This window comes from Nyctereutes procyonoides, unplaced genomic scaffold (genome assembly GCF_905146905.1).
Source record: "Nyctereutes procyonoides isolate TBG_1078 unplaced genomic scaffold, NYPRO_anot_genome, whole genome shotgun sequence".
NCBI lineage: Eukaryota > Metazoa > Chordata > Mammalia > Carnivora > Canidae > Nyctereutes > Nyctereutes procyonoides.
The window spans coordinates 16,085,037-16,097,577 of record NW_026575047.1 but is presented as its reverse complement, the minus strand read 5'-3'; the positions used below and the strand labels follow the sequence as shown (position 1 = coordinate 16,097,577).

The 12,541-nt window shown below is 34.3% G+C and overlaps 1 protein-coding gene across 6 annotated transcripts in view; it reads left to right on the top strand.

Moving 5' to 3' along the window:
* ARAP2 (ArfGAP with RhoGAP domain, ankyrin repeat and PH domain 2) overlaps positions 1 to 12,541 on the top strand; it is a 188,644-nt gene that overhangs the window by 156,155 nt on the left and 19,948 nt on the right. For all 6 annotated transcript variants that reach the window (XM_055326211.1, XM_055326212.1, XM_055326215.1 and 3 more), the window contains 3 exons: positions 2,515 to 2,654; positions 11,266 to 11,348; positions 12,387 to 12,422. In XM_055326211.1, coding sequence (XP_055182186.1) covers positions 2,515 to 2,654; positions 11,266 to 11,348; positions 12,387 to 12,422 — 259 coding nt within the window. The remainder of the gene's footprint in view (positions 1 to 2,514; positions 2,655 to 11,265; positions 11,349 to 12,386; positions 12,423 to 12,541) is intronic.

The window sequence follows — 12,541 nt, the reverse complement described above, 5'->3', positions numbered from 1 at the left end:
TACTGAACCAAGTTCCTCTGGAACGGAGGACCTTAGTAAGCTTTCTGCCTGAGATGAAGGGGAGGGAGTGAAAATATTAAGAGTGAAGTACCCCACAGTTGAGGGACCAATCAGTACTGGAAAAGTGAATTGTTGGAAGCCATTTAATTCACAACCTTGTTTTTGTTACATGCTGAGTTACGCATGATGTCCCCCAAAGTCTGTAGCTTCATTTTGTCCTTTAAGTGGTGGGTAATCATTGCACATGTTTTAACATTTTGAGAGCAGTTTAGTTGTGAGAGCTTTTCAAAAGTCTTTAAAGCCCTTGATAGTTATAGAACTCCATTTCAAAGTTCTTTCCATTCTTCCCTCCTTCTTCACATATATTTCTCTCAGAACTTCTCTCCATTTCCATAATAATGAATGCTGCAAGATGTAGCTAATATATTCAATTAAATAATGATTAAAATGATAAATTTTAACAAGTATGAACCGAAACACAGCAACAGTTATTTTTTTTCCCCTAAGCCTATTTTCTCTTACAACCTACAAATAAATGGTTTACTTGGGCACTGGAAATATGATTATTGGTAACATTTGAAAGGTTTATTTAGGGCAAAAACCTAAGTGAAAAAGTACGATTAGAAGGCTTGAATAGAATTTGTTTGGCTTAAGCAATATACAATATCTGTATCTCACAACTTGATTATAATTTAAACTTTTAAAAAATGATTTACCTGTCTCTAAACCAACCATATTGTAAATACCTTTCTCCACTTCCCTATTCTAAATCAGCTAAATCACTAAGCTACTGAATATTTTCTGAATTGTTCACTTCTATCAGAAGATACAACATTGTTTATCAGCCCATATTTAACTCATTGCCTCCAAGATTGTATATTACTAGAATCAAGTGCACACTAGACCCTAAATACTTTATGAAGAAATGAATGATTTGGTGTAATATGAATTTCACTGAATAGTTTTATGTTTACTTTTTTCTTGACCCTATTAAAATACACCTTACTCTTCATTGAAAAGGTTATTTTTAATTTAAAAATAAGTTATTTAGTTGTAAAATATCATTTGAAATATTTTTCTATGGTAGTGAATATCTAGTAAGTGTATAAGGAGATATTATGGCAATGTTTTCAGATATTAAAGTCACCAAATACCAAAAAAGAACTCTTTTAGTACGTTTGATTAAAATAATGTGTCTGTGGCCAGTATATGTATCATGAAAACTATTGGGGTTTGTTAATTACATTTGTTTGTATGTCTGTGGTTAGCATCAGGGACTTTATTACTCTTGGGGGGTTTTGCTTCCAGGTATTCATACCATGCTCATATTTGAGTTATAATTAAAAAGAACTGTTTCTATTTTTTAAACTTTTGTTTTCTTATGCTAGTTATAATTGTGAAACTGTGTGTTATTTGTTGTGTAAGTACAGGCTTTCCTCAAACCAAAGAAATGTTAGATTTAAGACTAAAAGTTCTTTCTAAAACCATTCAAGTTATTTTGTAAATTTCAGAAACAATGCATGAACGTTTAAAAATTGTATCAACTGGCTAGCAAAAAATTGCTAAGGATCCTGGTCTGATACAGCGTCCCACCTTACATCTTTTTGTGGTCATTATCTAGTAGGAGGCCCACAGTATTTTCCAGGAAGAACGGATGTTGACACCATAATGACCGTGTCATAGCTATTTGGCTTAAGGTTCTGTTCTCAAGTAGGCAATTGAAATTGTTTAAAATTTGGGAAGAAAGTTTTAGACTGGACATGTATTGATGAATTTATACATGATAAATTTATACAAGTACAAATTTGGTGTTCTTACCAAGAAGTATTTTTGTAAAATTGGTGGTTTCTAAGTATGGGGCATGGCAGTATTGCACATAGAGTTGTTAATAAGTGCTCTACGTTAGCAGTTTTGCCTTTTTAACCCTTACGTAGTTCATATGTATAGGATTTCCTTTAGTGCCCTGAGAATTCCTGAATTCCTCAATCAGAATTCTGGGAGAGAATTTTTTCCCTTTGTATTCGCATTGTTTTTTTTCGAGAGCTGTTCCAACGAAATATAATGCAAGCCGAATATGTAATTTTAAATTATCTAGTAGCCACATTAGAAGATACAAACACGTGAAATTAATTTTAGTAAAATAGTTTATTTAAACTCTATTTAAAATATTATAATTTGATCATGTCAATATTACGAAGTTATATTTTTACCTTATTTTTGGTACTACGTCTTTGAAATATGGCATATATTTTATATTAAGGGCCGATCTCAGTTGAGATTAACCACATTTCAAGTGCTTATTAGCCATGAGCCAGTTAGATAGCATGGATAGGCCTATATTACAAGTAGATATGAATATCCTGACACATGGTGTTCCCAGAAATTAACCATAGGCTTCTTACTGGTAAGAAACAAGTTATTATGCATTATCAAAACTGAAAATATAGAAATGTTTTATATTCTATTCCAAATAAATGAAAATGTACCTCACTTACAAAATGTTGTACATTACAGAGAGGAGAACCCTGGAAAGTATCAAAGAAGGAGTCTTAAAGATTAAAGAAGAACCATCTAAAATACTGTCTGGAAATAAGTTTCAAGATCGGTATTTCGTTTTACGAGATGGGTATCTCTTTCTCTACAAGGATTCAAAGGTAGTTGTGTATTTAGTATTTGAATATGTGTGCATGTTTGTGTGGGTATTAGCAGTGTCATTTATACCTCTGTCAGTATCTTTTTGGCAGTCAGGCCCTGGGAGTAAATAGAACACACAGTAAGCTCGTGATTTCTTGCAGCCTCTGGATGGAACATGAATACACCAAGTGACAGAGTAAAGAACTTCATGTGGCGCTTCTCATTTTTTAGTGCAAAGAAGTCCTTAAAGAAAAAGCTGATATGTGCTACATAAGCTAGCATGTAAATCAGCATCTTTATCAATAAAATTAAGAGCCATCAAAAAGGATGAAATCTTACCAACTGGAGGTACTATGCTGATTGAAATAAGTCAATCAGAGAAAGACAATTATCATATGGTTTCACTCATTAGTGGAATAGAGGAAACTCAAGATCTTGGAGGGAGGGAAAACTGAATGGGAAGATATCAGAAAGGGAGACAAACCATGAGAGGATCTTAACTCTGGGAAACAAACTGAGGGGGTGGGGGAATGGGGTAACTGGGTGATGGGCATTCAGGAGGTCATGTGATGTGATGAGCACCAGGTGTTATTTGCAACTGATGAATTACTGAAGTCTGCCTCTGAAACTAGTGATATAATATATGTTGGCTAATTGAATTTAAATTTAAAAAAGAGAGAGGGAATGTCATGCTCTGAGGCAAAAGTGGCTTGAGTTTAGCTAATGGAAGTTAATAGAATGTAGGATAAAAAGGCAAAAGCCTTTTGCTGTTGTATCCCTGTAAGTTTGAATTTTCAAAAGCTTTTGTTAAGGAGTTGTGGAATGGAGAAGGAAAATAGAGATGAGAAAGGGAATAGATAAATTTTGGAATCATAAGAATATTGATTAATATCAGAAAACCTCTAATCCACTAAGTGGGTTGTATGAATAAATAACTTAAGCTCTCAACCTCAATTTCTGAATCTGTAATATGGTGATGATAGTATGAATCCTGCATACCAGTTTATTTTAATGCTGTTAAGAATATATGTTCTTTTAAACCATGAAACATTACATATGTAATATTATATATATATTAATGTGTGTGTGTGTATATATATATATATATATATGTAGTGTGAAACACTATACAGTAATAGTATAGTATTATATATTGGTAATAGCATGCTCATCAAGACTTCATAAAGAATATTAATGGGCAAATCCCAGACAGAGAAAAATATATTCATAGTACATATATCTGAGAAAGAATGCATATCTAGAATATGAAGAATAATAAATCAACACTAAAAAGACAATACAATGAAAATTGGGATGCAGTATTGAATAGACACTACATGAAAGAAGATGGAAGAATGGCTAATATAACCATTGAACTAAAAGCACTCAATGTAATAGTCACCAGGGGCACGCAAATTGAAACCACACAATACTATTTTATGCCTCCCGATATGACTAAGGATGTTGATTAACTGTGTAGAACTGCTTGGTAGTTTTTAAAAATGAAGTTATTCATATATCTACCCCATGATCCAACATCTTGATTCCTAGGTATTATGTCCACAAAGCACTTGTTCCAGAATGTTAATATACAGCTTTTACTCAAACAAGCTAAAACCTGGAAACATTCCAGATGATTCAACATCAATAAAAGAATGATATATTCATACAATAGAATATTACTCAGCAGCAAAAATGAATACTAATGAATGTAACAACATGGATGAGTCTTTGAGCCCTTATTGAGCAAAAAGAGTGATACAAAATGGTACCATATGAGTTTGTATATTAGAAGTCTAAGAACAGGCAAAACCATTTATGATGAAAGAAGTCTGGAAGTGTCTGCCTGGTGTGTAGAGAAAGATTGCTGCAGCAGCAGGATGATGGAGTCAGTAAGAACCTTTTCTAAGATGATAGAAATATCTCTATCCAGTTTTGTGTGGTGATTACAGGAGTGTATGCAGTAACATCTCCACTTCCTTGAGATTCAAATAACATCTACATAATTATTTTAAATGAAGAATGACAGCAGGAGCTAAAGGCACCTTTTTTATATTGAATTACAAGACTCACTGGGGTAAACATTGCTTGCATACTTTAAGTGTGTGGTGCTTCACTGTGATGTTTTGTGGAGATGTATAAAGACAAACCAGACTAGTAACATCTGTGAATATGTTATGAAGAAAGGATTCCTAGGCAGCTTTCCAAAGCTCTGTGGTCTCATTTTGTTATGGCTTCTGTTGAGCTCCCCACATGCTTTGACCGCTTTCCCTATATGTTCCTCCAGCAGTGAGGCCTCCATGTGGGCATAAATAAATCTGAGCAGCATTCCTCTTTTGATTAGGACAGTGGACTGTCCAGGCAGGGAGGCTAACAAAACAGCACTGATTCTGCAGCCCTCATCAATTCAGAGCTGTATTAAATACTGTACTGGAACTCCATTCTTATTATTCCATCTGAAAGACCCGGCAGGGAGTCTGTATAGGTATCAAGTGGTTATTATTTGTTATCATTCTTCCGTTTTTCTAGTGGAGGAAGAGTGGAGTTTGCAGAAGTAAGGCACAGAAGAATTAGGGATTGTGTGAACTGAACACATCAGATTTTAAGGTTCATGAACTTGAGATTTGTGTACATGAAGTAAATTCAGGACTTCACAGCTGATTATCCTAGCCATCTAGAACCGAATCTGATTAAATTTTCTTTGTTTTTCTTCAATCTTCTTTAGACTGACTTTCTTAATCCTTGCCCTTCTATATACATAATATGTTGGTTAAGGGCCAATTCTGTAGTTGGATATCTGCTTAGCATATTTAAACATGAACCTGAACTTTTTAGTCCCATTAAGGAACCAACACTTGTATCGTGTAGCAACAGAAGGTCACTAGAAACTAGTGGTTAGTCATAGTAAAGGCAGTGGAGTCATAATGGCAGCAATTAGCATTCAAGATTCAGCTGGTTGCTCTATAAAAAGTAGAGTTCTATACATTTCACTTGTATTATCTCGTTTTACCTTTATCATAACTATATGAAATTAGTACTATACAATTTTCCCACTTTACCGATGGAGAAATGGAACTTACCAAGATGTTACATTACTTGCCCAATATCCCATAGCCAGTAAGCAACAGAGTGTTCATTCCCACTTTGGAGTGTCGGACTCCAAAGGCTCCAATCAGGGACTTACTAAACAAATAATAATTTTGCATTATTTTAACATGGTGGTTAAGTCTTTTTCCTTTGAGCAATACCAAATATTATAATTCATGTAAATTCAGTTTTTTATAGTGTTTTCCCCCAAGCTGATATAAATTTAAAAATCTGCCACAAGGAGCTTGTTCGTAGACAAGTGATTTTTTTTTCAGACAGATTGATTTTGTGAGATAAAGAATCTCATACCCTTTAACAGAACATGTTTTAAGAATTTATATCTTTTTGAAAGCAACATCCTGTTTAAGATAATTCATATAGTGACAGTGTTTATATGAGTTTGTCTAAAAGAGTGGTTATCTTTTTTTTTCTTTTTTTGGAGTTTGAAATACTTCTTTTTCCCAGCCTGAGATATAATTGACAAAAAATTGTATGTATTTACATTGTACAAGGTGATATTTTGTTGCATGTACACATTGTGAAATGATTATTGCAATCAAGCTAATGAACATATCCATTACCTCACATAGTTATCTGTTGGCTGTGTGTGTGTGTGTGTGTGTGTGTGTGTGTGTGTGGTGTGTGGTGAGAACATTTAAGATGTACTCTTAGCAAATTTCAAGTATGTTGTACAGTATTAACAGTAGTCACCATGGTGTGCATTAAATCTCCAGAATATCTATTCTGCATAACTGAAATTTTAAACCCTTCGACCAGCATCTCTCCATTTCCCCCATCCCTGACAACAACCATTCTATTTTCTGCTATGATTTCGACTTTTTTAGATTCCACATGTAAGTGAGATACACTATTTGTCAAAAAGACAGTGCTCTTTAAGGACAAATTTTGTTTTTGTAACAGTGACTTCAGAGGATGGGGTTATAATTATTGTGCTGAAAAGCTGTATTTGCACATCTGTCAGAATAAATTAATGCAACTGATACTTTAATTTGCACATTTAGGCAAGCAGAGGAGTCTCGACTTACAGTTTTCCTTAAACCACCATTATTTTCAACACATGACTTTATGTGGCTGGTTATTTTTTCATGTTGCTGCTCTGTCCCTTTTAATATTGATGGTCGAGTCATTGGTAATGTTAACATTTCCAATTATCTTACAGTAAATAAGCAATAGTGAAAATCTCCTAACTTATTTGAATAAACATTTGCCTCTGGTTTTGACAGTTACCATTAATATATGTATATTTGTCTATACTTAGAAAATGATTTGCTGAGAAGGAAGTGGAAATTATAAATTGAAAAGTGTATTTAAAAAGACTGTGTTAATTAGAGATAATTTATGAATGCTCATTAACAACAAATTAGGGTAATACACAGGGGAAGATATATTTTGTTTTGAGTTTTCCCTGCACAGAAAATGTTAATTAAAATGTTTTCAGACTTGATTTACATAAAAGGTGAGAAGTTTCAAAGAATATTACCATTATACTGTTAATGATGTGAAAAAACCAAGTGAGTAAGGGAGGGGTCATTAGTTGCATGCACTAATAAGCAAACTCCTTTTAGTAGCAAGAATAATTTTTTAAGCACACTAATTTAATTGGCTAAGTTAAAAAACTTTATTTTAAATTATAGTGCCTGAAGTAACATGTTAGAGACTTCCCAAACAGTCCAGTATTTTGAACTTTTCGAAGCAATTCTCCAGAAAATATACATACCAAAGGAGAGAATTGTAATAAACCAACAGTAAAGTTATCTTGCCAAATGAGGTTTCTTTTTATAGAACTTTCCATTAGTATCCTTAGAGTTCCACTTCATGCATATTCAATTTAAAGACAAACTAAAAAAAGCTTGCTTTCCACTGTTGCGGATTTCCTCTCAAATTCTGTCATTAGCATTCTTTTTGGACAGGATATGGTATAAAGTCATGAGCTTGCATGTCAAGAGTGGCTTGAGAATCTGTTGTAGGACTCCAGACAATCCACTGCCAAAAGCACTTGACGACGTAGGCAGTCCCGGACTTACTGATGTCTTGTTAAGATTGAAGACCACCCGCTTCAGCAGTGCTTCTCTCATTCTGAACCGTGCAAATCCCATCTTACCCACACTGCTGGAACTCCTGCCTCTCACCTTACCTGGCTGCCTCACTCCGGACTGAGTCCAAGGGAATAGCAGTCTCAACTACGCAGATGGACATTCACCTCAGCTGCTGTCTCATGTAGTATCTCACAGGTGTGGCCAGGAGGCTCCACACCTGTACACGTTCCTAAGTTCTCCTTGCTTTGAGTCTCTCCTACATGGAATATGTCCTGCCTTACAAAGCTAGCTTGCTCTTCTATATTAGACTTCAGTGCTAATTAACATTCAGTAAAGTAGCACACTACAAAAACAGTACCTCAAAACCAGTCCTCAGTTGGGATAAAAGACAAAACATAAACTACCAGAAAATGACCTTAACATTAGAAGTAGAGGCTTTATGAAGGAAACTACAGAACTTCACTGAGAGAAATAAAATTTATGTCAAGTCTAATATTTATTTATAGGTCTGATGCAATTCTTTTCAAAATCCCAAAGGAATTATTTTTAGAATCTGGCAAAAATGATGTGCCTCCAAGTGTAAACAGATAAGAATACGTGCAAACATTTTGGAGCATAAAAAATAAAATAGGGGCTCCTGGGTAGCCCAGTCAGTGAAGCATCTGCCTTTGGCTTGGGTCATGATCCCTGGATCCTCGGATTGAGTCCTACATTGGACTCCCTAGTCAGCAGGGACCCTGCTTCTCCCTCTCCCTCTGCTGCTCCCCCTGCTTGTGCTCTCTTTTTCTCTCTTAAAAAAAAATAATAATTGCATAGTATTTTCCATCCAACTGTCATGCTATACAATAAAGCTGAAATAGCCAAGATAATATGATCCTGGCATGAAAATGAACAGAGATAGCTGTGCTACCCTTAAGTAAGGTAAAAGACCTAATTGTATATTAAGGTTTACTTTTGGTAAATTTGCCATTATAAATGCAGGACTAAAGAAGAGTTTATTAACTAGGACTGGAATAATTGTTAAAAATTTCAATTTAAATTCTCATCTTTACTGTAAATAAAATGTATACTCCAGATTGACAGAAGTAAAACTCTAGAAAGTGCAACCCTTCAAATTACATGGCCACACAATTCGGTATTTGTCAGCTATGTGAGAATCCTTTAAAGTTTAAGAGATAAAGTTCAAAAGAAAAGATCAGTATGACTTCATAAAAATAATAAAAGTAAACAGCAAAATTAAGGCAAACAGCAATTTGTGTAGAATATTTCATTTAAAAGGACAAGGCAGTTTGTTATTTGATATAGATAAAACTAATTCAAACAAGACAAATTGTTGACCAAGTCAAAAGTGAAAATTACTAATGACTACATGAGTGTATGTTTAATTGTAAGTAAATGCACACTATCAGTTTGGCCAAAATCTTATTTATTTTTTAAGCTTTTATTTATTTGAGAGGGAATGAGAGTGTGAGTGAGGGGGAGGGGCAGAGGGCATGGAACAAGCAGACACCATGCTGAGGATGGAGCAAGGCAGGGCTCGATCCCATGACCCCAAGATCAGAACCTGAGCCAAAATCAAGAGTCAGTGCTCAACTACCAAGCCACCTAGACACCCCCCAAAATCTGAAACACATTCCTAGCCTTTAGTCCAGTGATTCCATTTCTAGAAATATAGCCATAAGAGAAAAAATATCCAAACTATTTTAAATCATCTACCCTGATGATAATAGCAAACATTGATCATAGTGACCAGGAGTAAATTCCCCGTGTACACTCCAGGCTTCATCAATGCCATAGAGCACTGGTCACCCAAGCATTATTCTTGATCATCTGCTTCCTTACTTTTACCTTTTTATTTTCTTTGTATTCTCTTAGCCTTTTTTCTCTGTGAAAGGCAATTTTTAATTTTATAAACGTATTTCCATCCTTTACTTTTTAAATACAACTGCTTTCATGAAAAAAAAAGACTTCAGAGTCATAGTTTAACTCATATAGAACTAGTACTAATTTCAGCTAAATGTACTTAGTACTGAATTTCAGCCAATATTTGCAAAGTGAGCTTTTGCATCCTGTCCTAGGATTCTAACAACGTGTCTGTATTACTGCGTCTCTGAAGCAATGTGTTCTAAGTTCCTGAAAACAGCTGTAATTTATTGCACACTTACTACATGCAGATTACTGGACTAAATGCTTTATAGACATTTTTCTCATTTAATCTGTAGAATAATCCTATTAGTACCCCTTTCCTTACTCAGTCTTTTTTTCTTAAGATTTTATTTATTTTTTTTTTTTTGAGAGAGAGAATGAGCAGGGTAGAGGGACGGAGTGACATACAGACTCCCTGTTAATCAGTGAGCCTGACGTGGGGCGTGATCCAAGGACCCTGTGATCATGACCTGGGAGCCGAATTCAGATGCTTAACAAACTGAAGTGCCCAGATGCCCCCTTACCTAATAATAACCCTCTGAGTGCTCGCTTCGGCAGCACAGATATAATAATAACCCTCTGAGGTACTCAGTATTTTTATTATCCATGTTTAATAACAAGAAGAGCAGAGAAAATTAATGTGAAGTCACAAACTAAGTAGCAAGCCAGATTTGCACCTAGGTTTCCATGATCCCAAACCCCTTGCTCTTAATAATAAATGCTACATTCCTAACACTTTGAAATATATATTTCCTTCAGAATTTTTAGGAGAGAAAGCATGTGGTAATATTCATTTCCAAGGCTATTATCTTTATAAAATTATTTCAGTTTATCCAAGGATAAATAACAAAATGTGTGGTTTGATGAAAGTTGTGAAATTAGAGTATAATGATTCAGGTTTTGCCTCATGACCTATGTTCCAGTATTTTAAACACATATTAGTTACAGACAAATATGTTAGGATGTGTATGGAGAATAGAATGGGTCCAGAGCAGATGTAAATTTTTTAATAGTCTACTTTTATGAATTATTTGTGAAAAATGATATTAATATGAATACTTGAGATCATTATGTACTCATAAAGGTTCATAGTATGTTTTCCATCATTCTAAAATCCAAAAAGTACAGAAAATCATAATACATTTGGTAGCAAAACCATTAACATGAAGGTAGTTTCCTTAGTTATATGAATACAGGGTGCTGCCTGCAGACAACGCTGGTGGAATTACATGATATTGTATATGATTCTATTTTTAAATTATGAAAAAAATGAAAAATTATCAGTTCTGATATATATATCTGGTCCTAGGTGTCATGAATAAAAAATATTGTGTTTATATATACATATACACACATACATAAATATGCATGTATATCCAAAATTTTATACTTGAATGTATAACATTGTAATCAGAACAATCTTCATGTACTGAAAACTTGGTATAACATCCATGAAACATTGAAGAAATAAACAATTCCAAGTCCAGTCATTATTACTCAAGAGAAATATAAAGATATTTATGAAGTCTATTTAATTACAAATTATTTTTTTTCCTTACAGAGTAGTAAATATGACAAAATGTTTTCTCTTGCTTCAATGAAGTTTTATCTTGGAGTGAAAAAGAAAATGAAGCCTCCAACAAGGTAAAGTTTGAAAGGGAAAGGTTTTTGAAAAAGTATAAAAGTCTTAGGAATATGTGTCTATTTAAGGATTTGGAGGTCAGAGGCATTAATCAAGCTTTTTATAAATTAAGCTATAGACAAAATCTTTAAGCTGCCACAGACATGGCAGGGGACCTGTTGAAGATTGCGAGAACTTGTGTAGGCAGATTAAAAAAGCATGATGTCAAACTTCTACTAAAATCAAACTTCTTGGTCTCTGCTGTGTAAAGCAAGAAATCCCCATAAGGCCGTGTCTACTGAAAAAAATGCATAGATTTTTCTCTGCATTCCATTCCTTGATCGGTCTCACAACCTGGGAACATAAGGAATGTTCTAGGCAATTCTACACACTGGAAAACAGCCTCTTGATGCCTGGCTGTGTAATTTGCCCTTTTCATTTTGCCAAATTCGGTAGTAAACCTGCAACATAACGGGGAGGAAGTGGACTCCTCTTATACATTTCCTTCCTCTTCAATATTTGAATCTTGCCAGCAGGTAGTTTATGCCATACTTTTATCACAAATTAACTTGATTAGCTAATTAATATTTGCAATTAATATTTGCATGAATACTTACAAAACATTTTAATGAACATACTCTGGGTTTCTGTTACTGAAATTTTTTTCACTTTCCCTATACGCACAATTTGTAAACTCAACACATATACCTGTGTTGCTGTTGACACATTCTTTATTTCCCACAATATCAGTAACAAGGTATATATCTTGTTTTGGCCATTTTCCCAGATATCTATCCTTTCTCAGCCAAGAGTATCTTCTGAGAGATTTCCCACACTTTCCCATGACATCATAAGACCCCTTCCCTCTGTCCCTTGAGCATATTTAAATTTGTAGCTGAACCCCTCATTTATCACTCAACCCTAGATCAGTCATAACCATTGACTCATTACTTGTGGGTATCTGTTCTGTGTGATAATCACAATTTAATACCTAATCCTGTTTTCAGTCTTAAACAGTTTCTTTTTTTTTAATGTCTATGTTTTTTTCCCATGTGATTTAGTTGGGGATTGACAGCGTATTCTGAAAAACATCACTGGTAAGTTAATAGCTGGTCATTTTTGGATTTGATATATTGATAACCTCAGTAAACAAATAATGTTATTGGCAGATATATCTACCAACAGGAAATGTTTCACCTAAGTGAAGCTAATTTTT